This window comes from Pseudorasbora parva, chromosome 17, assembly GCF_024679245.1.
Source record: "Pseudorasbora parva isolate DD20220531a chromosome 17, ASM2467924v1, whole genome shotgun sequence".
NCBI classification, from domain to species: Eukaryota; Metazoa; Chordata; class Actinopteri; order Cypriniformes; family Gobionidae; genus Pseudorasbora; species Pseudorasbora parva.
The window spans coordinates 22,477,250-22,499,807 of NC_090188.1; the positions used below are offsets into that span (position 1 = coordinate 22,477,250).

Consider the following 22,558-nt stretch of genomic DNA (forward strand, 5'->3'; position numbering starts at 1 on the left):
GTATTTTTGACATATTTAGATTTGTAGATGTTGAAATGACATGTTAGGAAATAGGAATTTAGAATCAAATTCAAAAGACTGATTAATACTTTTAAATATATCAATGTATTAATTTTATAAGTAATTATATTTTTGTGATGGACCAAAATTTGTATAAAACTCTTTTGAGTTGCTCAAAAGCTTGAAATTTCTGACAAATGTGCAAGCACGTGGAATATTTCAGCGAATGCACTGATTTTAGATCATTTCTTCCTCTAATATAAGTCGCACAGCAGACCAGAACAGAACCAGTGTCCCGTTAAGTCCCATCAATTCAACCAGGACATTAGCTCACCCATTGATGATGTCAACTCTGCTTACTAATACTATCTTGTCTTAATATTGCTTTGCCCCCTTGAGTAAATTGTTGAATTTGAACCCTACAGAAACCACCACCTGCAGGAGATGTCAAAGTGACGCAGGTACTCTTCTGTGTTCTAGCATTGTTTGGCTTGTGAAACACATCTAGTGGAGAGTTCTCTCTCTCTCTCTCTCTCTCTCTCTCTCTCTCTCTCTCTCTCTCTCTCTCTCTCTCTCTCTCTCTCTCTCTCTCTCTCTCTCTCTCTCTCTCTCTCTCTCTCTCTCTCTCTCTCTCTCTCTCTCTCTCTCTCTCTCTCTCTCTCTCTCTCTCTCTCTCTCTCTCTCTCTTCATCGTCACCCTGGGCATTCATTCTGTTTTTTTATATTCATTTGTACGCAGTCACAGGAGATGAATCACAGTGACTCAGACGCTTTTGATGTGCTTCCTTTGTTGCGGGGTGTGTATGTGGGGGGTCATCGGCTTCTGACTGAGCATCCATACCTGTTTCACAGACGCATGGGCTGCACTGTCATCTCAGATTATCCCGGGATTTTCTCCCGTCATCTATTGCGTAAGCACTGTAGGTTTCCAGCCCAGGTTTCCTATTATTTTTCTGGACTATGCAGCTCATAGAACAGGAATGACGTCCCGTTTTGTGGTATTTAATGTTCAAAACAGCCTTCATCCATATGTCATTCACTTCCAGGGCTGCCGTGTTGTGTGCCGGTCTTTCTGTCAGCTCTTCCCCGTTTCCTCGCAGTCATTCATTCCCATTTTAGCTGAATCTGCAGCGAAAATGCACTGTGCCGTGTGCATCAAAATCCTTTCCAATTCAAAAGAGCATCAAGCTGTTTTCGATTCTCTCAAACAGACAGCAGAAAGTCAGTGAGCGCGCATTGTGCGGATGTTACTGCACTGTAGGAAGCGTATTACATCTGTCACTGACAGAAACAGACACCGACATGTGATCGTTTATTTATGTATTCAAATGAGAAATATCAGTATCATCTGTTCAAGCAGCTCCTTTGTGGTTGTGTTTGTGTAAATCTGTTTGAAGTGTTTTAATCTGCCAGTATCTGACTGCATTTCTGTCTGTGTGTGTGTGTGTATTGTGCTGGAGAGAGTCCTAAGTAGTTACGTCACACGGTGTGAGCGGTAGTCACTTTGTGTCCTGTTAGCCTCAGTTAGGGGTTAATAACTACTGTGTGCGTGTGTGTGTCTGTCTGTGTGTAGACTGCACACACTCTGGTTCAACTCTGGCCTTAATTAATATGCGAGCCTCTCGTACGTGAGGACCTGCCCTGTGTCATTATTTAACAGTAGTGCGCTGCTTGAGCACATGCCTGCTGTACTGCCGGCCTCTGAGCACTAAGGCAAGACCGTTTTATAGACTTCACCAAGCTACAGTCATATCAGCAGTGCATTTTTACAGTTAGAACGTCCCTCGCAGCAGGGCTAGAAAGCATCTGCTGCCATTTTTCAATATTTTCAGTGACTTTTTGTAAATGTTTGGAATAAATTTGTTTGTAAACCTGATAAAATGCATTTAGCAGACTTTGTGAATGATGGTTGTTTTTTAGGCAGTAAAGTGTAGATATGGCTAAAAACAATTCAGAATAATTATTTAGCTTTAAGAATTTTGGATCTGGGATGTGTCCTTGTTATACACCTTGCGTTTTTCTTGTCTCTTCTTGTGTACCCATCATAAACATGCATTTTTCTGGGTAGTGTCTGGCATTTTACACAAATCTCTATTTGAAGACTGTTGGGAAGTTCTCATTTAAGCTGCTTACGCTCACTAGGAAAGACCTGAATTAACAGATTGAAGTATTTAGGATGGATGAATTCAGGAGGAATTTGTAAAAATTAGGCAGAGGGACCCAGTATTTTCAAATAAACTGATTATCTGTGACATAAGCTAATTCATAATCATATTCAGTTTTTTCCCCCATTTGTTGCATAAAATAGTAAATTATTGCATAACTGATTTTGCCAGTTGTCATTCTAGTTATCAGTAAAATATATCTTAACTATCTCTTCAGTGTTCTCCATTACTCATAGGCTGTTGCTGTTGGATTTCTGTTTTATTGCTTTTATGGGTCAGGTAAGGTGATGGTCTCAGTGAGGTGAGGATGAAGGGCAGACACAGTATGGCCATGTGGACAGCAGGGTTGCTTATTTTCACTGAGTGGTCCAGGAAGGTCAGCCGGCATGTCTGCCAATTCACATTGGCATCAGCCTGATTCTCTCAGAGACTCACAGATTGGGAAGAGGGTGAGAAAACGCCTCTGAGGACATTTGAAAATATGCTGAGATGAATTACAGCCCCATTTACTTTCTAGACATTCTCATTGGGTTTCAAATATTCTTTCCAAACCTGCACTAGTCAAATATCCAATTATGTGAATAAGAAGGGGGCAGAACATTGTGTAATTATTTTTGTGGGGTTTGGCCTTTGGCAGGAAATCAGATATTTCACTTCCCCAAACATTAGCCCAGTTCCAAGTTCTAAAATGCCTACCTTGAATTTTAAAGCATCATTCAAAGCATCTTATTTAGCCTTATAATATACCTAATTTCGCCAAATTTAAGGCAAGTATGCATCCTTAATGGAGAAGGTAATCCTTAAATGCATTGCTACAAAGTGGAAATGAGAGTATGCGTAAGTTCCATTAATCAATTAAAAAAAAATACTTTATTAGGCATTTTTGTGTGTACAGTGCATATTTGCATAGATGTTCTGCCTATGTAAAGTGCTCAAATCAGTCACTTATGATGTTCCATTTCAATAAGGATGCTGTCTATGTGGGTGGTGGGACAGCATGGCAGCTCAATAGGTTGTTGGAACAGACCTTTTGATTAAACAGTAAAGTTTCTGCTTGATTTTGTCTCCCTTGTTCTAACCTCCATTTACTGACATCCACTTTTTATTAGCAACAACTTAATGAACAAGCTCCTAATTTAAGCCGGTAAAACTGGGCGAGAAATTAGAGTTTGGTCAAGATGAGATTCTGCCAAAGATTAAGCACCCAACCTTAGAAGGAACGATGGGCAAACATTCTTGGGGTGGCCTCAGAGGCGATTTGGGTTACCGGGGGTGACCTGGCTTCCCTACACACCGGATCATTTGGGGATTTACCCTGGTCAGTTATTCAAAGCCCACTAAACCTGCTTGGAGAGCCTCTTCTCTAGACAATGAGCAGACAGGGAGGGGGGTTGGTTTGGGTTGGTTTGTGTAGTGTCTGTCTCTCTGCTCTATTTTGCCAGAAGTCTGTAGAGCCACAGGCTGTTGTCCCCTCAGTAAGATGGTTTCTGCTGAAGTCTGGCACCTTTAGGAACGACATAACATGGCTTGTATGAGTCACAGATCTTACATTTCTAGCAAATGTGGCTGTCTGCTCACTTGGAGTGCTGTCTTTTTAAAGTGACAAAATTATCTAGCCATTATCTATATATAGTTTTTTTTCTTCTAAATAGTCTTCCATAGAGTATTGTGTGTGTGTATGTGTGTGTGCGTGCGTGCATGCATTATGTTATGTATGTGTGAATATTATGTATTTATATTGAATATTATTTTATTCATATTTGTGTTTTATAATGTGACACTAGCCATTCATTTGTAAACATTGTTAATGTCTTTGTTCTCACACTGAAATGACTTTTTACACTGTTTAACATCAGTTGTTACAGCTGCCGTGTTGTGGTGATAAATGGCACACAAAGCATGCTAAGTCTCAGACTGTATAGAGTCTGGCTGGTGTAAGCAAACCTCAGTTTTAGCGTCTGGCATGGCTTTCTAAGAGCTGTGCTCTATGTAGGTACTCTCTCTTCCTGCTGGGATCACTGCCTGGTGCACACCGCTGTGAGCCAGGCCTGCCACCATAATGCCCGCTGACATAGACCCAACACACAGCCATGCCACTGAAATGGCCATTGCCACAGACCCAGCACAGAGCTACAGTAGCCTACTGCCAACTTAACACTCAACACAACCCTTTCTGGAGCAGGTGTCTGGCAATGCGAGCAGGACTAAATGAGGGAAGGGAGACAGATGAAAGGAAAACGGAGACTGAGAGAGGCGTTTTAATACAGAGAATGAAAGAGAAATGTGATTAATGCTGATTTACTGGTGAGTAAGGATGCATGATATAATTTGTTAGAGAACCCTTTTGGTACTCACTGATGCTCTTTGTTAATGATGTAATGTACAGTGGGACGTATGACTTGAGGACAGCGTGACTGTTTAACAAAAAAATTTAAACAAATATAAATAAGTAGTAAAAAATAAATATAAATCATATGATTATAGCCACTTTAAGGCTAAAAATTCTTCTGAAGTTTCTCTGTACATCCTCTGTGCGCCTGCGCCTTTGTCTACTTGTGCAACAGGAGCTTCACAATGCTGCAGATTAACTGTTCATGACATTTTTCCAGACATTTTGTTCTGCTGCCAATGTTTCAATATACAGAGTATATCATGTATACACTAAATATTGTTTTGTTTTTCTTACTGGAGCTTTTTAATGAATATATGAGCTCGATATCGGGCAAAAATCAGTGCATCCCTACTTATGAGAGAGATCACAACGCAGTAAATGTTGTGCACTAATATGACCGCACCGCCCATGGGTAGTGGTGGAGGCGATGATGTTTGCGGGAGAAACCATGTAGCTGTATTGAGCTAGGTGAGAGGGATTTTGTACGAAGCCAGAAGGTGCCGTGTTGATTATGTTGTTTTTCCATGAGTTTACTGGTTGAATTGCAGGCAGGAGAGCTCTAGTCTTTGTTACGTGTGGGAGGCATGCTAGGCGGGGAACATCAGTTGAAAATTGGCAGGCGGCGTCTGGCTGTAACCTGTCATATGAGCTCTAAGTTGGTCTTTTGTGAGAAAATAGCAGTTGCCAGCATGCAGAGGTAGTGATTTAGCTGGCCGATAAGCTCTCTGTAATGGCAGGGTAGAATAATTCTCATTGAAGTAGGTGGGTGATTCCAGCCTCCCGCTCCAATCCTGCTGGGACGGCTTTCACGCCTGTCGCAGAGAGGTGAGAAGCATTCTCTTTGAAACAGACCCCTTTGATATATTTACACAAACGCGATTTTCTCACTGTAATTGTGTGTTTGAACTTGGAAGGGAAAGTGCGTCAGGTGCTGCTGGGATATTGAATAACTTAAAGCTGTTTCTTGGAAGAACTCCAGTTAGAGGATTCAGTAATGCATTAAGGGTCCTTGAATTTTATTCTGAAATGGTTATTAATAGTCATTAAATTAAAAATGTCACACTAATACAAATGAAAATGGTAATTTACTCAATTACTTTAGTCCTCATTTTGTTCCAAACCTGCTTGACTTTGACTTCCTTAGACCCCAAAGAGAGATGTTATTTTCACATGGCTAATTTCCAAACAATAAAGGTGAATGGCAACCAAAAAAGCACCAAAGCATTAATTGTGTGCGAAATTACAGTCGGCTTTCCCATCCACCTTAACCAAATCTCCTATTTTTAAACATGTACATTCTACTAAACCATCGTTTCTCAACTGGTGGGTCTCAAGACCATTTTCAGTGTGTCGCGGAATGTCAAGGAAACAACAACCATAGCAAAAAATTTTTTACAAATGTCCTAAATGATTTTCTGATGCACATAAAAGCTGTCAACTCAGTTGTCAGATGCAGTTCAGTAAAACATGCCTGAAAAAAGTGTTTCCTGATTCAGTTTGTTTCTAAATAAAAAGTCTCAACTCAGAAAAAGAAACTTAAAGACGTCGTAGTGTGTTAATTTGAAGGCATGTGGAATATCAATGAAATTACAAGCATGCAACATTATAGTTATGTTGTCAGTTAATAAGTCCAATAAATGATTTTATTGAACTGTAGTTTCTGTAATCTTAACCACTTTGTCACTTTTTGCTCTTTTCTGTTACCAACTTTAATATAATAACAAAAACTACTGTAGTTCTTACAATTTGTGTGTTTATTAAATTGTGCGTGTTTGAGTGTTTGCTAACCGTTTAAAAATAATAATTTTTCATGGTTCAAATATTTTTTTTACATTTGGGTCGTGGCTTAATGACCATGGGAAAAGTTGGGTCAAACCAGTTGGGAATCACTGCACTAAACAACTCCCTTTTTTTGTTTCACAGAACTAATAGTCATGCAGGTTTTGAATGACATGAGGGTGAGTAAATGATTTTTAGGTGAACTATCCCTAAAGTGCAATCTGTGGTAAATAAGACTGAGGTGTGTGTGTTATAGTGTTCTTCAGGAGCTTGTGTGCTCGTTTACATTCCCCCAGCAATAAAGGCGCTGGAGACAGCTGAGCAGTCTTCATAGTCATTACTGGCTGATCGATTTAGAGAGGAAAGAGCCAAGACAGACGTCTGTCTCTCTGCACCAGACTCAGAGAGAGAGAGAGAGAGAGAGAGAGAGAGAGACATTCTGGACTCTTGACACCACCCTCTCTGTTCAAATAGCCGTAGCAGGGATTTTTTTTTACTCATCTACTGTCTGTGAAGTAGATTTAGAGAAGAAAGAGGGGTATTGTTCCATGTATGAACTCGTCTTAGAGGAAAGAGAATATTTTATAAGGTCCCTTGCAGAATCTGTGTGATGGCTAAGGAAGACTAGAGGTGCAGCACCACTGAAACAGTTCCTGGCTTTTGTTCTTGTTCTGTCGGCGTGTGATTCAGTTTTTTTAGATAATTTTTTTTTCTCCTACTTGTTCTCTATGTGCAGCTCTGAGTCATTCTATGAAACATCAGCACCTCTTTCATGTTAGAATGGTGATTTTCTTTTCTTTTTTAGGTACATTGTATGATGTGCATGATTTTAAATATTATTTCAGACACAGAAAGTGTTTAAGTGCTAATAAATTGCATTGTACCACCTCAAGTTCAAATATAATTTTAAGATATTCTGAACTTGTGACATTGGGAATGTGATGATGTGGAACATTTCAAACGAAAAAGTACAGTTCTCCATGCATGTCCTGTATTTAATACAATACAGTTGCAATATTTTTTTTTTTTTAACAAATATGCTTACATTTATAAAACACTTCATAGCAGTTGTTTGTGTTTGGTGCACTTGATCAGATGCTGTGGACACAAATGGTACTCTTGTCAGGGAATGACTCAGCTAGTTGTGAGTATCTATCTAAATAGTGTCAGTTGGAAAGTATGAGGACCGTTTGTATGAAGAGCACTTAAATACAGCTCTACTGTTTCAGCCGTATGCGCCATGTAGAATCTATTAGACCAGAATCTGGCTACGTGCCAGCTGCTGCCATCTCGAACCGACTCCATCACCATGGTGAGAGGCTTGTTTTGTCACCCCTCTCAGGAGTAAAGTGCTGCCAGGACACATAACAGGCATGATTCACCAACCTCAGCACTGATTCTCATCTCCCATTTCTCGCTCTTTCTCTCCCCGTCTTTCGTCATCCTCCCCTTACGAGAGGGGAAGGCAGGTCTTCTGTAGTAGGATCACTGCTTAAAGTGCACTGCAGATGAAAATCATATGATCCTATGAGAAGCACGCTGACAAGCTATTATAGAGGATCCCAAGCATGCTTTTACCTGTGCTGTGATTGTAGTGACCTCTAGTGGTAAAGATATGAACTGATTAAGATATTGCAACACTTTTGACACCATAATAAACATTGCTTATACCAGGGGTTAGACGTTTGCACAATCTCCTTACCTTAAAATACGGAAATTTGAACATAATCGATACCTCAAATTGTGTGCCTCATAATAAAGGAGAGATGTGCATGTGAGAGCACTTTTCTAAGTGAATTGCCTTATGATTTACACTAAAACTGGAGAAAATTTCACCTAGACTTAGATTAAAGGAGGAACCAGATGAGCTTGTTGGACTTGGATCACCAAGAACATCTTTTCAACGTCAATCTAACTCGCTGAAAAATCAGTCACAACTCAGAAACTACATAGCAACACCATGGCAGCCAATCTAGCATCATGGCAATGAGTTTTGCTCCCGCTAAATTGCAATCTGAAGATAAAACGAGGAAGATTGCTGTTCAACTAAAAGGTGATTTGTATCTCTGCCAAGGATCCTTCCTGATCTCTTTTTCTCTTTGTTTGTCTCTTTTTCTCCAGCACTCCTGTCGTCCTGGTGCGAGGAGCTGGGACGGCTGCTTTTGTTGCGACATCAGAAGAATCGTCAGAGTGATCCACAGGGCAAAGTACCCTTGCAGCCGCCCATGAACTCTATGAAGCCCTCGCTCTCACATGGGTCAGTACCCAGGGAAAACTCTGATCTACCGTTAACCCGATGCTCACTGATGCTGTTCTAAGCACTGTTAAAAACTCTCAGTAGTCTCACCCCTTCTGCTTTCCCAGAATTTTCTCTCAAAATGGAGTTCTAGTGCACTCATCCAGCAAAGAATTGTTTGTTTTTATGTGGCATGTGATCTTGAAGACTAGGCTTTTCCAAGAAGCCATTGACCAAGCTTTCATTAACAGCCATGTAAACATGATGACATCACCACAAAGCTGTGCCGATAAAATTTGTTCTCCCAACATTCCAAACAACAGCAGATAAAAACATGATAAAGTAACATTTGCTGTCTATGTTTGATAGATTGCCAGAGAAAACATTACTGTGCTTGAGAGGGTGTGAGGCTGAGGAAATGCACCAGCTTACATATGTTTTACAGAACATTTAGTGCTCAAGGGCTAGTGAAAGGCCTCTTTCGCAAACATTACAGCTCCAGTTTCATGGAAAAATAAAGTTCTATAGTCAGGAGGGAGCATTTTCTCTATCGGGCTGTGTTGGAGTTAACTCTTTCTTAATGTGTGTTTGATGTCACCAATCTCACATTACTGTTTGAACACTGTTTTTTAGTGATGGGTCCTTTCCATATGACAGCGTTCCCTGGCAACAAAACACTAACCAGGCCCCGGGCTCGCTGTCAGTGGTTACAACGGTGTGGGGAGTTACCAATACGTCACAAAGCCAGGTGAGTCACACGTGTAGTGTCACTGTACGAAAGTAGTAACATTGATAGTGATAACATTGATATTTTAACCAGTGTTGCTTTTGATCTAGGTATTGGGTAACCCCATGGCCAATACCAACAATCCCATGAACCCTGGAGGCAATGCACTAGGGTCGGGTATGTCAGCCAACAACCCAGGGATCAACTCACCTCAGTTCCCTGGCCAACAACAACAGTTTTCAGCCAAAGGGGGGTCCAATCAGGCCTACATGCAGCAAAGCATGTATGGACGTCCAGGGCACCCGGGAGGAGGCGGCTTTGGTGCAAGGTAATGTTTCAAGACATTTCAAGCATTAGACCTCTCCAGACGGATTGATGGGAAGTTGTTTGACAGAGTTGCTTTGCATCATTCTGGGAGATTCAATAAGCTATAGAAGTCTCTCCCATTAGTGATACTTGACACACAGTTAAAGCCAAGCCAATATTCAGTTCAAGGATGTTTTTCTCGAAAAAGGGATGATATCACCTTCTTGTTGTGCCAAGGCAAATCCAGGAAAGATTTATGTGCTGTTCCAATACATTTTATCCTAATAAAAACAGACATTTTTGTCTCTGTCAGTTGTGATATAGATGTTTGTGTGATATGTATTCCTTTTACTCAGTTACCCAGGCGGGCCGAATGCGCCTGGTGGTATAGGCATGCCCCCTCATACACGACCACCTTCTGATTTCACCCAACCTGCTGCTGCTGCCGCCGCTGCTGCTGTCGCTGCTGCCGCTGCCACGGCAACAGCCACTGCCACAGCAACTGTAGCTGCCCTGCAAGAGACCAACAAAGACATGAACCAATACAACCAGGTTGGTCTCTCTCTGGTTTTAGCTTCCTTCCCTAACCTACCCTACTCTGGATTTTTAATGAGTCCACTTATTCACCTATAATTCTTCTCCACAGGTCTGCTCCTCTTTCCAGATGGGGCCAACGCAAGGCTATAACAGCCAGTTTATGAACCAGCCAGGGCCCCGTGGCCCCCCGTCCATGGCAGGAGGCATGAACCCAGCTGGCATGGGTGGTGGCATGAATAGCTCTAACATGAGTGGCCCGCCAATGGGTATGAACCAGCCCAGAGGCCCAGGGATGGGACCCTTTGGTGGCCATGGGCAAAGGATGCCCCAACAGGGTTACCCTGGACCCAGACCTCAGTCTATGCCCATGCAGGGCACTAAGAGACCCTATCCAGGAGAGGCAAGAACATCATTGGTTCAAATGGAATTTCAGCTGGCATTCTGTATTCACTATTTGTGTTGGTGAACTAATTGGGTGTTTTTTTCACAGCCTAATTATGGAGGTCAGCAGTTTGGACCCAATGGCCAGTTTCCCAACCAGCAAGGGCAGTACCCTAACCCAAACGCTTCTAGAGCTCTTCCATCACCTAATTACCCTGGGCAGAGGATGCCAGGACAACAGAGCTCTGGCCAGTACCCCCCAACAGGGGTAGCAATGGGCCAATACTATAAGGTACATTCATATTGGTTGGATTTTACATTGTTCACATTGTTCACTACATTTACAGTTGTTTAATTCAGTTTTTTTTTTTTTTTTTTAAAGTCATATTAATTTTGCAATTAAAGAAAGTAGTGACAGATCTTCTGTATTGTGATTTACATCTGAATGTAACAGATTATTGAAAAATAACGAATGTATTGTGGGAAATTGGTTCTATGCGTTCAGTTGTGGATTCGTTTTTAAGATGTGGGCATTACGCTTAAAATTGTGAGTTTGCATTTGATTATAAAAAGGGTGGGATTTAACTGGAGTAAATAATTGGAGAAGTCTGGTAAACGTCACCAGAGAGGAGAGTCAGTCATATTCATTCGATTTCAGTTGATTAAAAATTATGAGGTCAAAAAAATGTAAGGTAAAAATGTTCACAATAATATCTTTAACGTGCATTTACAAAACTGGTCATCCTGATTTTGAGAGTTTTTAATCAAATATATAATTTAAAGGATTTAAATATGGTTTGGTCTGGTTTTCACTTTGAAAATTGCCATTGAAACTGTCATGAAAGCAGTTTTAGTACTGTTGTTTGCCTCATTGTTCAAATTTATTTTTGCTAGTTAAGAGAAAAGATTTTAGATATTAAATAGAATATTAATAGCAGTTATCTTTCTTTCTTGTTTTTTATTCTCTATTTTCTTTCCTATTTCAGCAAGAGCCGTTTAATGGTCAGAACACCAATTTCTCTGGAGGTGGTTATGGGTATAATCAAGGAAATGGGGTAGGTGGTGAAATGATTGTGTTTTTTGTGTGTGTTTTCATACACAAATATATGTAATAATTTTCCATTTGTACTATGTAATAAGTACAGATCGTTTTATCTATATTTAGCGATTGTATTCAGTAATCACATGTCTCTTTGGCTAAAGCCTCCTCGACAGGTGGTGAACTATCCACACTCACCGGTTCCTGGGAACCCCACGCCACCCATGACTCCAGGAAGTAGTATCCCTCCATACTTGTCGCCTAATCAGGATGTCAAGCCCCCGTTTCCTCCAGACATGAAGCCAAGCATGACATCTCTGCCTCCGCCTCCAAGTGAGTCGCGCAAAGATACCACACGCACAACTGTTATATTACATTGATCTCCGCTCTGTCTGTTTTACAAGCTCGGTCACAGCCTATCAGAATAAACTCCTGAGAACCCTTTGATCTGCCACCTGCAGTGGAGTAGAGAAAAAGTCCCATTGCACATTTGTCTGAGATTCATGCATTTTTCACATCCACTCAGAGCTCATTCATAATATATGTGCTTCAGTGGGAAAGGGTGAAACTAGGTGAAGTGAAAGCCAAACTTGAAAGCATTGATACTGTAGCCTACATGGGAAGACTGAATCCATCTAATCTCAATATTTTTTTCCCACAGCTAACCCCAACGAGGAGCTTCGACTGACGTTCCCCGTGAGGGACGGAGTGGTGCTGGAGCCCTTCAGATTAGAGCACAACCTGGCCGTCAGTAACCACGTCTTCCATCTCCGCCCCTCCGTCCACCAGACGCTCATGTGGAGGTAACGGGATGTGCGCATGTTACGGCTATAAACTGTGCAGGCTCTTCTCAATGACCACCTTCATTATTTACACACTCATGTTGTTCCAAACCCGTATGATTTTCTTTCTGCTATTTTCTTTTTGCTATTTTATTGCTATTTTAACCAAGCACCCAGGGACGTCTGAGCATAGTGTCTGAGGGAGTCGCCTGTCAATTGCGTCATATCTGCGTTACCCTCAGTTTTATTTGGCAGAAGTGCTTTACCCTTAGCAGTGTGAACAAGTGTCACAGCAGCCACTGAGCGAATGCACAGAGTGACATCATAACATAATTTTAAACATCTTAAATGTATCTAATATGATAAACAGAGCTGCGTTACCTCATACTCATGACCGGAAATTGCGCCCGCGACTGTGTCCCGTCCCGTCATAGTTAAATTCCAGTTGCTCACGAGGAGTGTGTTGCCAAACAATCGCTCCAGCGACCTTGCTCAGCTCCGAAACACTCGGTTCTGCTCTGCTTCATACTGCAGTAATGTTAATAATCGCATCCATGAACATGATTTCTTCCCGAGTTCTATACCGATTCTTTTCCACTGGCTGTGAGGCGAAGATCACATGTCCCAAGATGCTGCGCTCAAACTTGGCATCATCAAACTATGCCTTTGTTTTGAATAGGTGCCCTCTATCAGAATGGAAAAATTGCATAGTGTAGCTTTAAAATGATTATATTTTTCTGAATTAATATAGCATTTGAGTCATGTCTACTGGTGGTTCTTTTTTGTTTAATTTTTTGAAGTTTGACCGTTTTTTTGGTCTCCATTTACTTTTATTTAATGGAAAATAGCAGCGTTGGAATGTCATGAGGACATTTTAGGGTGAATATTCCATTAACACCTTAACCCTTTCTGCATGTCCTACAGATCGGATCTTGAGCTGCAGTTTAAGTGCTATCATCACGAGGACCGACAAATGAACACCAATTGGCCCGCATCCGTCCAAGTCAGCGTCAACGCCACCCCCCTCACTATTGAGAGGGGCGATAATAAGACATCCCACAAACCCCTGCACCTAAAGCATGTATGTCAGCCAGGGAGAAACACCATCCAGATTACGGTCACAGCCTGCTGTTGTGTGAGTATTCCTCCGCTGCCCTTCAATAATGTATAGTCATTTAACGGCCATGTTGGAGAGCTGTTATACAGCATGTGATACGAAATCAGATAACACTGATTTGAAGCAGCTTCTATTCTCTGCCTTCCCACTACATTTGCTGGTATCAGTTTTATGCTTCCCTGTCTGTAAGCTGAACGTACAGATAGTGTGTCATGTGAAGGATGTTCTGAGGTGAAGATGCTTGTTATCGGGTTGTTACATGTTCGGGTCTTGTTGCAGTCGCACTTGTTCGTGCTGCAGCTTGTCCACAGGCCGTCGGTGAGATCGGTCCTGCAGGGGCTCCTAAAGAAGAGACTCCTCCCTGCCGAACACTGCATTACCAAAAGTAAGTAGATGCTGCATTCTTTGAGATCCACCAGTGTCTGTCAATCTGTATTATCATCTTCATCAACCCCTAATCTTTGCAATGTCTCTTGTCTGTTTTTCTGCAGTTAAAAGAAACTTCAGTAGTGTAGCAGCGTCCTCTGGGAATGCCACACTAAATGGAGAGGATGGAGTTGAGCAGACAGCCATCAAAGTGTCCCTCAAGTGTCCAATCACATTCCGACGGATCCAGCTACCTGCTAGGGGACATGACTGTAAACATGTGCAGGTAAGCATTTCTGAATCTTTTTTTTAATCTTTTTTTCGCTTTTGGATTTATTTTGGCTCATAGCACCAGAGTTTATGGTTTATGGAGGTGCGGGTTGCAATATTTTGGTCTTATTTTTTTAGCATAAAGCATTTTGGTATTTCAGTTAATTGGGGGCTAAAAATTACAACATTATTTGTATCACTGTATAAAGCACTGAGGAAGCCTCCATAGCTGAAATTTAGATATGGTAACAGGACATGTGCTGTAAGTGGGAGACCAATCTCAAAAAAATGCACCAATCAGAGCAGGGTAGGCTCGTTTAAAGGAGGGGTTTAGAGAGACTGAATCTTCTAACAAACCATTTTCAGATTCTTTGAGGAATAGGGTCATGTGAAATGTATATTAAAAGATTTTTTTTTTTTTCCCTGATGAATGCAACCCTCTTGCAAGAGACCTCCAAAAAATTAGGACCCTTCATTTTTATTTTTTAGTAATATTTTATTTGTTTTATGTTATGTTTTTTTATTTTTACATTTTTAAATTAATTAATAGCTTGTCGTCAACCCCGTGCAGTTCCCTCATATTAAATGAAATTTAGTGAGGTTAATAATTGTAAAATAAAGTAAGTAAGAGGAAAACTATATTTAAAAGGTTAGTTCACCCAAAACTGAAATTGATGTCATTAATGACTCACCCTAATGTCGTTCCACACCCGTAAGACCTCCGTTCATCATCGGAACACAGTTTAAGATATTTTATATTTTAGTCCCAGAGCATATGCAGTCAATGCCCACTTTACTGTCCATGTCCAGAAAGGGAATAAAAACATAATCGAAGTAGTCCATATGTGACATCAGTTGTTTAATTAGAATCTCTTGAAGCATCGAAATTACATTTTGGTTCAAAAATATCAAAAACTATGAATTTATTCAAAATTGTCTTCTCTTCCATGTGTCTCCAAAAAAATTCAAACGGTGTGAATCAGTGAATCGTTCAATGCTTTGGGTCGCCAATGTCACGTGATTTCAGCAGATTGGCGGTTTGACGCGATTAGAACTGCTTAAATCACGTGACATTGGGGACCCGATTCATTGAGCGATTCACACCGTTTGAATCTTTTTGGAAGAATGCGGAAGAGAAGACAATGCTGAATAAATTCAGGGTTTTTGATATTTTTGGACCAAAATGTATTTTGAATCCTTCAAGAGATTCTAATCAACCAACTGATGTCACATATGGACTACTGTGATGATGTTTTTATTCCCTTTCTGGTCATGGACAGTAAAGTGTGCATTGACTGCATATGCTCTGGGACTAAAATATAAAATACCTTAAACTGTGTTCCGATGATGAACGAAGGTCTTATGGGTGTGGAACAACATTAGGGTGAGTCATTAATGACATACATTTCATTTCTGGGTGAACTAACCCTTTTATATCTTAGGTTGTTTTCCTTATCATTGACATTTGTCTTGTTTTAAGGCTGTTTAGAACTAAACTTTCACTAACACTATTACTGTTATATTATATCACTATAGAACTATCACTTTCACTACAAAATAATTAAAATACTGACAATGGTTTTTACAAATTCTCCATTACATATTTGTTTTGGGATTTCCCACATTATCAATACAAAACTAGCGGAAATTGTGTAAAATCAAATTGTGTGAAATACCCACAATCCCATGCCACTACAATTCAGGCCCTGTATAAAACGTGTCATTTTTACATTGATTGTATTTATATTTGAGTTAATGTTCTGTTGCAGTGTTTTGACCTGGAGTCCTATCTGCAGCTGAACTGTGAGAGAGGAACGTGGAGATGTCCTGTATGCAAGTACGTGGCAAATCACAACAAGAACTGTTTTAGGCAGCCAAATAAATGTGATGCGCTGTTCCTCTTGGCTGCGTGTTTTATATGTTTCTGTCTATCCCCAGTAAAACAGCATTATTGGAAGGGCTAGAGGTGGATCAGTACATGTGGGGAATTCTCAATGCAATTCAAAAGTAAGTTTATTAGTCACACATTGGTCAGTAACATCAAGTCCTATTAAATGGACTTGAGATATGATTGTTAAATTATAAACATCCTGCTATTCACAGTCATGAATGTTGTTTCATTCTTGCAGTTCGGAGTTTGAAGAGGTCACCATCGACCCTACGTGTAGTTGGAGGCCGGTGGCCATAAAGTCAGACATTCATATAAAGGAGGACCCAGATGGCCCTCTGGCCAAGCGTTTTAAAACCATGAGTCCCAGTCAAATGATCATGCCTAATGTGATGGATATGATCGCCCAGCTGGGTCCCGGCCCTTCACCCTACACCCCCCTCCCCCCTCAGCATGGAGGAAATAATGGCGAATATGGGGGCCAAGTTAGAGGTCAGCACCCAATCATACTCTCTGCTCTTTCCTCTCTCAGTCTCAAACTAGTCCTTAGTGTTTTACAAGCTTTATTGTTTTGGTACGCTTAATTTTTTCCCTTCAATCGTAACAGTCAGAAGAACTTACGCCTGCAAGCTTTTAACAAGCGGTTTTGCCGTCCAAGCTGTCTAAATCTCTCTAGCTCTTTGTCTTTGCGCTTCTGAGGTCATCGCTCCTCATTGCTGTTTCTCTGTTTTGTGCATCAGGCAATAGTTACCAGGGCCATGGAAACTTTGACTTCTCCCACAGTAACTCTGGTGGCGGAGCTCCCATAAATGACTTCATGCATGGACCCCAGCTCTCACATCCACCAGACGTGCCCAACAGCCTCATGGGCCCTGACAAGCCTCTCGCCCACGGCATGCCCGACTCGGTAAATCACTTCAAGCACCAAGCACTGATGTTTGAGACATGTTTTACTACATTGTTTTGTATTGAACCTGGGAACATTAATCAAACATCCGACAATTCTATAGTAACAATGTCAGTTAAAAAATGAATATCTGACACATGTCTTAAAGTAATAGAAGGATCAAGAATGGGCATCTATTTATACACCAAATTACTTTTTAGTGACTTAAATTTCCGATTATTTTTAGCCGCGGCTCTGTGATGTCTAAGGGATGAATTTGCAACTTCTCCAAGAGAATTTTAGCATGCTGACAGCATATTATTCATCCTCTTTAAAGCATCACCGCTATGGCTATCAAAACAATTCTTGTGTAACAAATCTACCACCTTCAAAAATATTTGTATTCATTTACTGTCAGCTGAACACAAAGGAAGATGTTTCGATGAATCTTTGTAACCAAAGAGTTACAAAGGGGCACCATTGATCTCCATAGTATTTTTTGCATGCTATGGAAGTCAATGGTGCCTCACATCTGTTTGGTTCCCCATGTTCTTCAGAATATCTTCTTTTGTGTTCAGCAGAACAAAGAAATGTATACATGTTTGGAACAACTTGAGGTTGAGTAACTGATGACAATTTTCCTTTTAGGGTGAACTATCCATTTAACGTGAGACAAGTCCCAAATTCGTAACATAAATAGTATAAACCTTATACAAATTTAAACACAAAAATGTATAAAAATGTTCATGAAACTAATAATTTCTTGTTACACTGTGAGAAATGTTCGTTATTAATAAATCTGCCGGTCTCTGTTTTTGTGTTGATTTCAAACTCCAAAGAAAAAATCCCCCCAAGATACCTAAATTGAACCCTTTCCTTTTGGTATAAAGCTAAATGTATACTTTGGTTGTGCTCAGTCAAACACAGTATTTTAAAGTCTTTTCTATCATTTTGTGAGCTGCAAACACAGACGAGCAGCACGTGCATCTTAGGAAGTTTCATCCTCGTGTGGTATACGCTATTTCTCTCCAAAAGTTATGAGTGATAAAAATTTATTTAAAAACGTTATCTAATACTTTATCTTATTTAAACTTTAGCTAAACATCATTGACAATCCAGTGACTAGTAGATTATGAAAATGTGTCATTTTGAAAATCATCTCCGTTTAATTGAAGGCGTATGTGCTCTGGGATCATCTGCATGGCTCTTGTCTCGCTTCTCTGTCCGTCTATGGCTGCCACTCAAGCTCTCTGTCTCATCGCTCCTCTTTCCTCCCTCCGCAGATGCCCCATCCCGTGAGCGCTGATCAATCCCATGCTTCCATGCAGCCAGGCATGCACGCATCCCCCCACCCCAACAGCCAATCAGCTCAGCCATTGCATCACAGCGGCCCCCCATCCTCCCAGCCCCCGCGGCAACCCCCGCCCCCACAGCAGCCAGGCCAAAACAGTCACCCACATGCCGACATGACCTTCAACCCTGCCGCTGACGGGCAGGCAGGTGGCCAGGGACCTGCAGACATGCCCGAGCCTTCCCTGGATGTGAGTATACACACCAATGGTGGTTTATTTTAGGCATTTGTCATTTCTGGAATCATGTGCTACTAACATTACTTGCACAATCATGGTAGCATCACGCTTTTCTCATGGTCCAAAGCTCTGAGCATTTCCAAAAAGATCTGACTGAAGGAACAGTAAGATTCAGACCAGTATAAGTTAAGCTCAGTCTACAGCATTTTGAGGCGTAATGTTGATTACCGCAAAATTTAATTTCCACTCGTCTTTCCTTTTCTTTGTGAAAAACACCAATAGATAAATATTAAAGGAAGTGTATGTAGGATTGTGGCCAAAACTCGTACTGCAAACTTTTTCAAATGACTGTAGAGCGGTGTATTCCCTCTCCCCCTCCTCACTGACTCAAGTTTGCCAGATAGGCTGCAGCATCCAGCAGGAACGTCTGTATCTGCAGCTGTGGTAACTAGAGCAGATCTGGCAACCCGGATACCGAAACGCTACTGACTCCGTGATTGGTAGATAGGTGGAGGGTGGAGCTTCAGGCCAAAACACATGTCAACATCAACATCAGTTAAGGGCTGCAACAACCACTTTTAAATCACAATATCCCGGTCGGACTACTGTTGTCAGTGATATTTGTAGTATTTGAAATGAACATGATTTCTTGATGTCTAGTGACATATCAGGGCCATTTTATGATTAATTGAAATATATTTCTTACATACAGTTCCTTTAAAAAATACAATTTTAGTATTACAGCTACATAACATAAAAATGCATGTAAACATAATTTAAAATTAAATTTAGTGTGTGTGAAACACTTACTTAGCTTTCCTTTTTTTCTGTTAAGTTATATCTAATTGTACAACTTTTTTTGTTGTGACAACTTAATGCCATGAACCCAAAATCCCCAAAGTGACTGTACAAACGATTTAAACAGCTGTAGAGCTCAAATAATACACAACTTTTGAAAGATTTAATTTATCTTTTTTCAAGGGATGAGTTGAAATATTTTTTAGCTTGTTATGCCACCAGTGCTGTCGATTGAGCTTAACTTTTATTCAACCCAGTATATTTCCATTAAGGTTCTTTAAGATCGTCGCAAGATTATAAGCTGAACGTGTCTGTCTCTGTCGCCCTTCGCAGCTTCTGCCGGAACTGGCAAACCCAGACGAGTTGCTGTCATACTTAGACCCTCCGGACCTCCCAAGCAGCAGCAATGACGATCTGCTTTCCCTCTTTGAGAACAACTGACTTCCTTCAGTCGGCCTTTTGGAGAGGCCCTAATTTGTTTGGCTGTCAGGAATCAAGAGGCACCTGAAGACTGACTCTGTACTTTGACAAACAGGAAACAGCCATCCTTTTGCCTCTTCCTCGTGTAAATATCTCACTCTTTTACAAGCAACCTTTTCCACACATATATGGCAGCCATGTTGGTTGGCACTAAAGTGATATCTTTCAATACTAATGGAAATACATGTGCAGCTATAATCAGTTCATATGAATCCGTCACACAGAACTATGTGTGTGCTCACTAGGAAAGTATTGTAGCATTTTTAATTCAGATTTTTTTCCTTTTGTGAAAAGAAGACCTGAATAGAGAAAAAAATATATATATATATATGTGTATATATATATTTCTTCCTGTACCGGCCTCTGTGTGTCCGCAATCTCTTGAAGGTTTGTTCTTCCAAGCTATACCACCATGGCTTCCCAAATCCTCGTCAGCTGGATGTCCACACCGTTTGTTTGTCCATCTCCCTCGAAAAAGCACAAGAGAATGCGTCAAACTGCACCTGGAAGCCTGTAAAGGAGACAACAAAAGGGAAGAAAGCTTATCTCGCAATCACCGGAATGACCTGACCCTCCCATCCCAGAGACTAACGATGGGAGTTTTCGCAAAAGTCCTCCAAACACTCCCAAACTCTCGCGCCACAGGACACGAGAATGCGTCCTGTTCTGGTACACCGCACAGCTTTTGCACCTCATTTTGTAATGTGATTCATATGTCCGGCACCTTCAGACATATGCATCATGTTGTAAACAAATGCTTGAGGGCATCACGGCATGTATTCTTTTTCTTCTCGAGACAGAATAGCAAACATTTCAGCACTGTACCCATATCATTGTGCATCTTCCGACAGACCGTTCCTCCTCCCGCAATGTCCTCCGGATTTTCCACTCTAGCGGTCACAGTGCAAGAAGAAAGCAATTCACATTTCAAAGGGTAGTCAGTCTTGTGTCATCGGTCTTCTCTGTGAGTTCTCTTCATGCATGAGGCTTGGTCGTCTTTATGCCCTTGATGTTTGTACCCTTCTTCTGACAAACCTCATACAATGTTGAAACATTCACTGTTGCCAATCGCCCCTTATTTTAGTTTTTTTTTCTGTTCTGTTTTTATTCAGCCTTTTACTCATGAACTGTCATGTTAAAGTTTTATTTTATAATGCACAATATATTGTTCATATAATTTTTTTCTGTTGTACAAAAATAATGTACATTTTAATGTCCATGGAATACCAAAGTTATGCACCCTGATTTGAAAAGGTGGCCCAAACATATTTCGACAAGCCCATTTTCAAATTATTACCCATAGAATTTGATCTAATGTGTAATTTTTACCACTTTTATCATTTTGTTTACATGTAAAATCATAGTTATTATACAACAAACAATGAAGAAAGTGTTTTTAGAATATGTTCTATATTTATAGATTTTACTTTTGAATTCAATCATATAATTAAGCTATATATTATCTCAATACCCATAAATGCATTAGCCAGTGCATACAATTATTACAGCAACTGTACATTTCAGTAAAACTTTTATAACAGCAGCTCAGTGAAGGCTAACAGTGTCCATGTATACGAGATGGATTTTTTAAAATGATTTGTTTGTTTGTTTGTTTGTTTTTAAATTAAAACAGCCCACTCAAATAACTGTCAGTATTTATGATATTTGTAATAATGACATTTCCATGATACTGATGTTACTCAAAGACTGTTGAAGAAGGCTGGCATCTGAATACTGTTTGGGATGTGTTTTGTTTGATGAAACCACCATTTGAAACATGTTTCCATTTTAAGTTATTTTTTTATGAATTGCAATATTAGTTTTTAGGTTTTTTTCTGTTCTTCTTGGTATAGAATTATGTACAAAAATGATGTTTGTCGTTGACAATTGAAATACTTAGAACTCCAACAGGAAAATGTGGGTTCAAGTTCTATAGCGTTTGTCTGTAGTTCACTTGTATATCCTTTTTCAAAGATGCACTGCCACATATTCTTTCCCACTTTGTAGACACAAATAGGCATAAACTGAACTTTAAGACTCCTAAAGTTGTCAGCTCTGAGCTGTCACGTTCTATCGATGTACAGTCGTTGAAGAGACAGTGGGCGCTGAGGCAGGAACAGAAGGAGTTGAATGAATTAGACTTGCGTGTTCACTACTCAGCCACAGGTGAGGGTTCAGAGAGGGTCGAAGGAAAAAAGGGGGAAGGGGCACATTAGGGATGCATGTACATATGTAAATGATAAATAGAGACACGTTAACAGAAATGTATTCATTTTCCCCAGGGGAATGTGCATTGTGTATTTAGAATTTGTAAAGCTTGCATCCTCCCATCAAAATCTAAATTGGGTAAAATGAATCTGTGTTTGTTAGCGTCTGTGGAACCTCTAAGCATTTGTTCACTTTTTGTAAAATATTCATCCCACATGACTGAGGAATTTGGGGAGGGGATAAAAAGAGACACATTTGTTTTACATTTGTGTAATATTTAGCTTATGTGTATTGCTCCATTTCTTGTGTACTTAATAAGGTGCTAGAGAAGATAATGAAGAAAATCCTGGGGAAATAATTTGGACAATAGGGACATGGGTCCAGGAGCGGTTCCAAAAGATTGTAACCAAAATCCAGAGTTTGTACAATTTTGATATCATGATCAGGAAAATGAAAAACAAAAATGAGGTACAATCTAAAGTGATTGGCACCAAATGTTGCAGTTGTCTTTGCTTGTACATTCTGTTGTACAATCATTTCATATTCTAAACTGGTCAGAGGAAAAAAACAACAAAAAACTAATTGTGATTTTTAGTCTTGCAAAACTGTATGTAGTTAGATGCTGTGACATCCTAATATTTATCTAATAAATATGTATTCAGATGAAACAAC

At 40.3% G+C, this 22,558-nt stretch overlaps 1 protein-coding gene across 6 annotated transcripts in view; it reads left to right on the top strand.

Annotated features, from left to right (window-relative positions):
- zmiz1a (zinc finger, MIZ-type containing 1a) overlaps positions 1 to 22,558 on the top strand; it is a 155,990-nt gene extending 133,432 nt beyond the window's left edge. For all 6 annotated transcript variants that reach the window (XM_067420732.1, XM_067420734.1, XM_067420733.1 and 3 more), the window contains 18 exons: positions 8,458 to 8,593; positions 9,206 to 9,320; positions 9,410 to 9,627; positions 9,962 to 10,157; positions 10,252 to 10,542; positions 10,633 to 10,815; positions 11,510 to 11,578; positions 11,727 to 11,895; positions 12,224 to 12,365; positions 13,269 to 13,479; positions 13,741 to 13,846; positions 13,953 to 14,113; positions 15,867 to 15,934; positions 16,036 to 16,104; positions 16,227 to 16,477; positions 16,726 to 16,892; positions 18,155 to 18,412; positions 19,532 to 22,558. In XM_067420732.1, the coding sequence (XP_067276833.1) occupies positions 8,458 to 8,593; positions 9,206 to 9,320; positions 9,410 to 9,627; positions 9,962 to 10,157; positions 10,252 to 10,542; positions 10,633 to 10,815; positions 11,510 to 11,578; positions 11,727 to 11,895; positions 12,224 to 12,365; positions 13,269 to 13,479; positions 13,741 to 13,846; positions 13,953 to 14,113; positions 15,867 to 15,934; positions 16,036 to 16,104; positions 16,227 to 16,477; positions 16,726 to 16,892; positions 18,155 to 18,412; positions 19,532 to 19,639 (2,918 nt within the window). In that variant the 3' untranslated portion in view covers positions 19,640 to 22,558. The remainder of the gene's footprint in view (positions 1 to 8,457; positions 8,594 to 9,205; positions 9,321 to 9,409; positions 9,628 to 9,961; positions 10,158 to 10,251; positions 10,543 to 10,632; positions 10,816 to 11,509; positions 11,579 to 11,726; positions 11,896 to 12,223; positions 12,366 to 13,268; positions 13,480 to 13,740; positions 13,847 to 13,952; positions 14,114 to 15,866; positions 15,935 to 16,035; positions 16,105 to 16,226; positions 16,478 to 16,725; positions 16,893 to 18,154; positions 18,413 to 19,531) is intronic.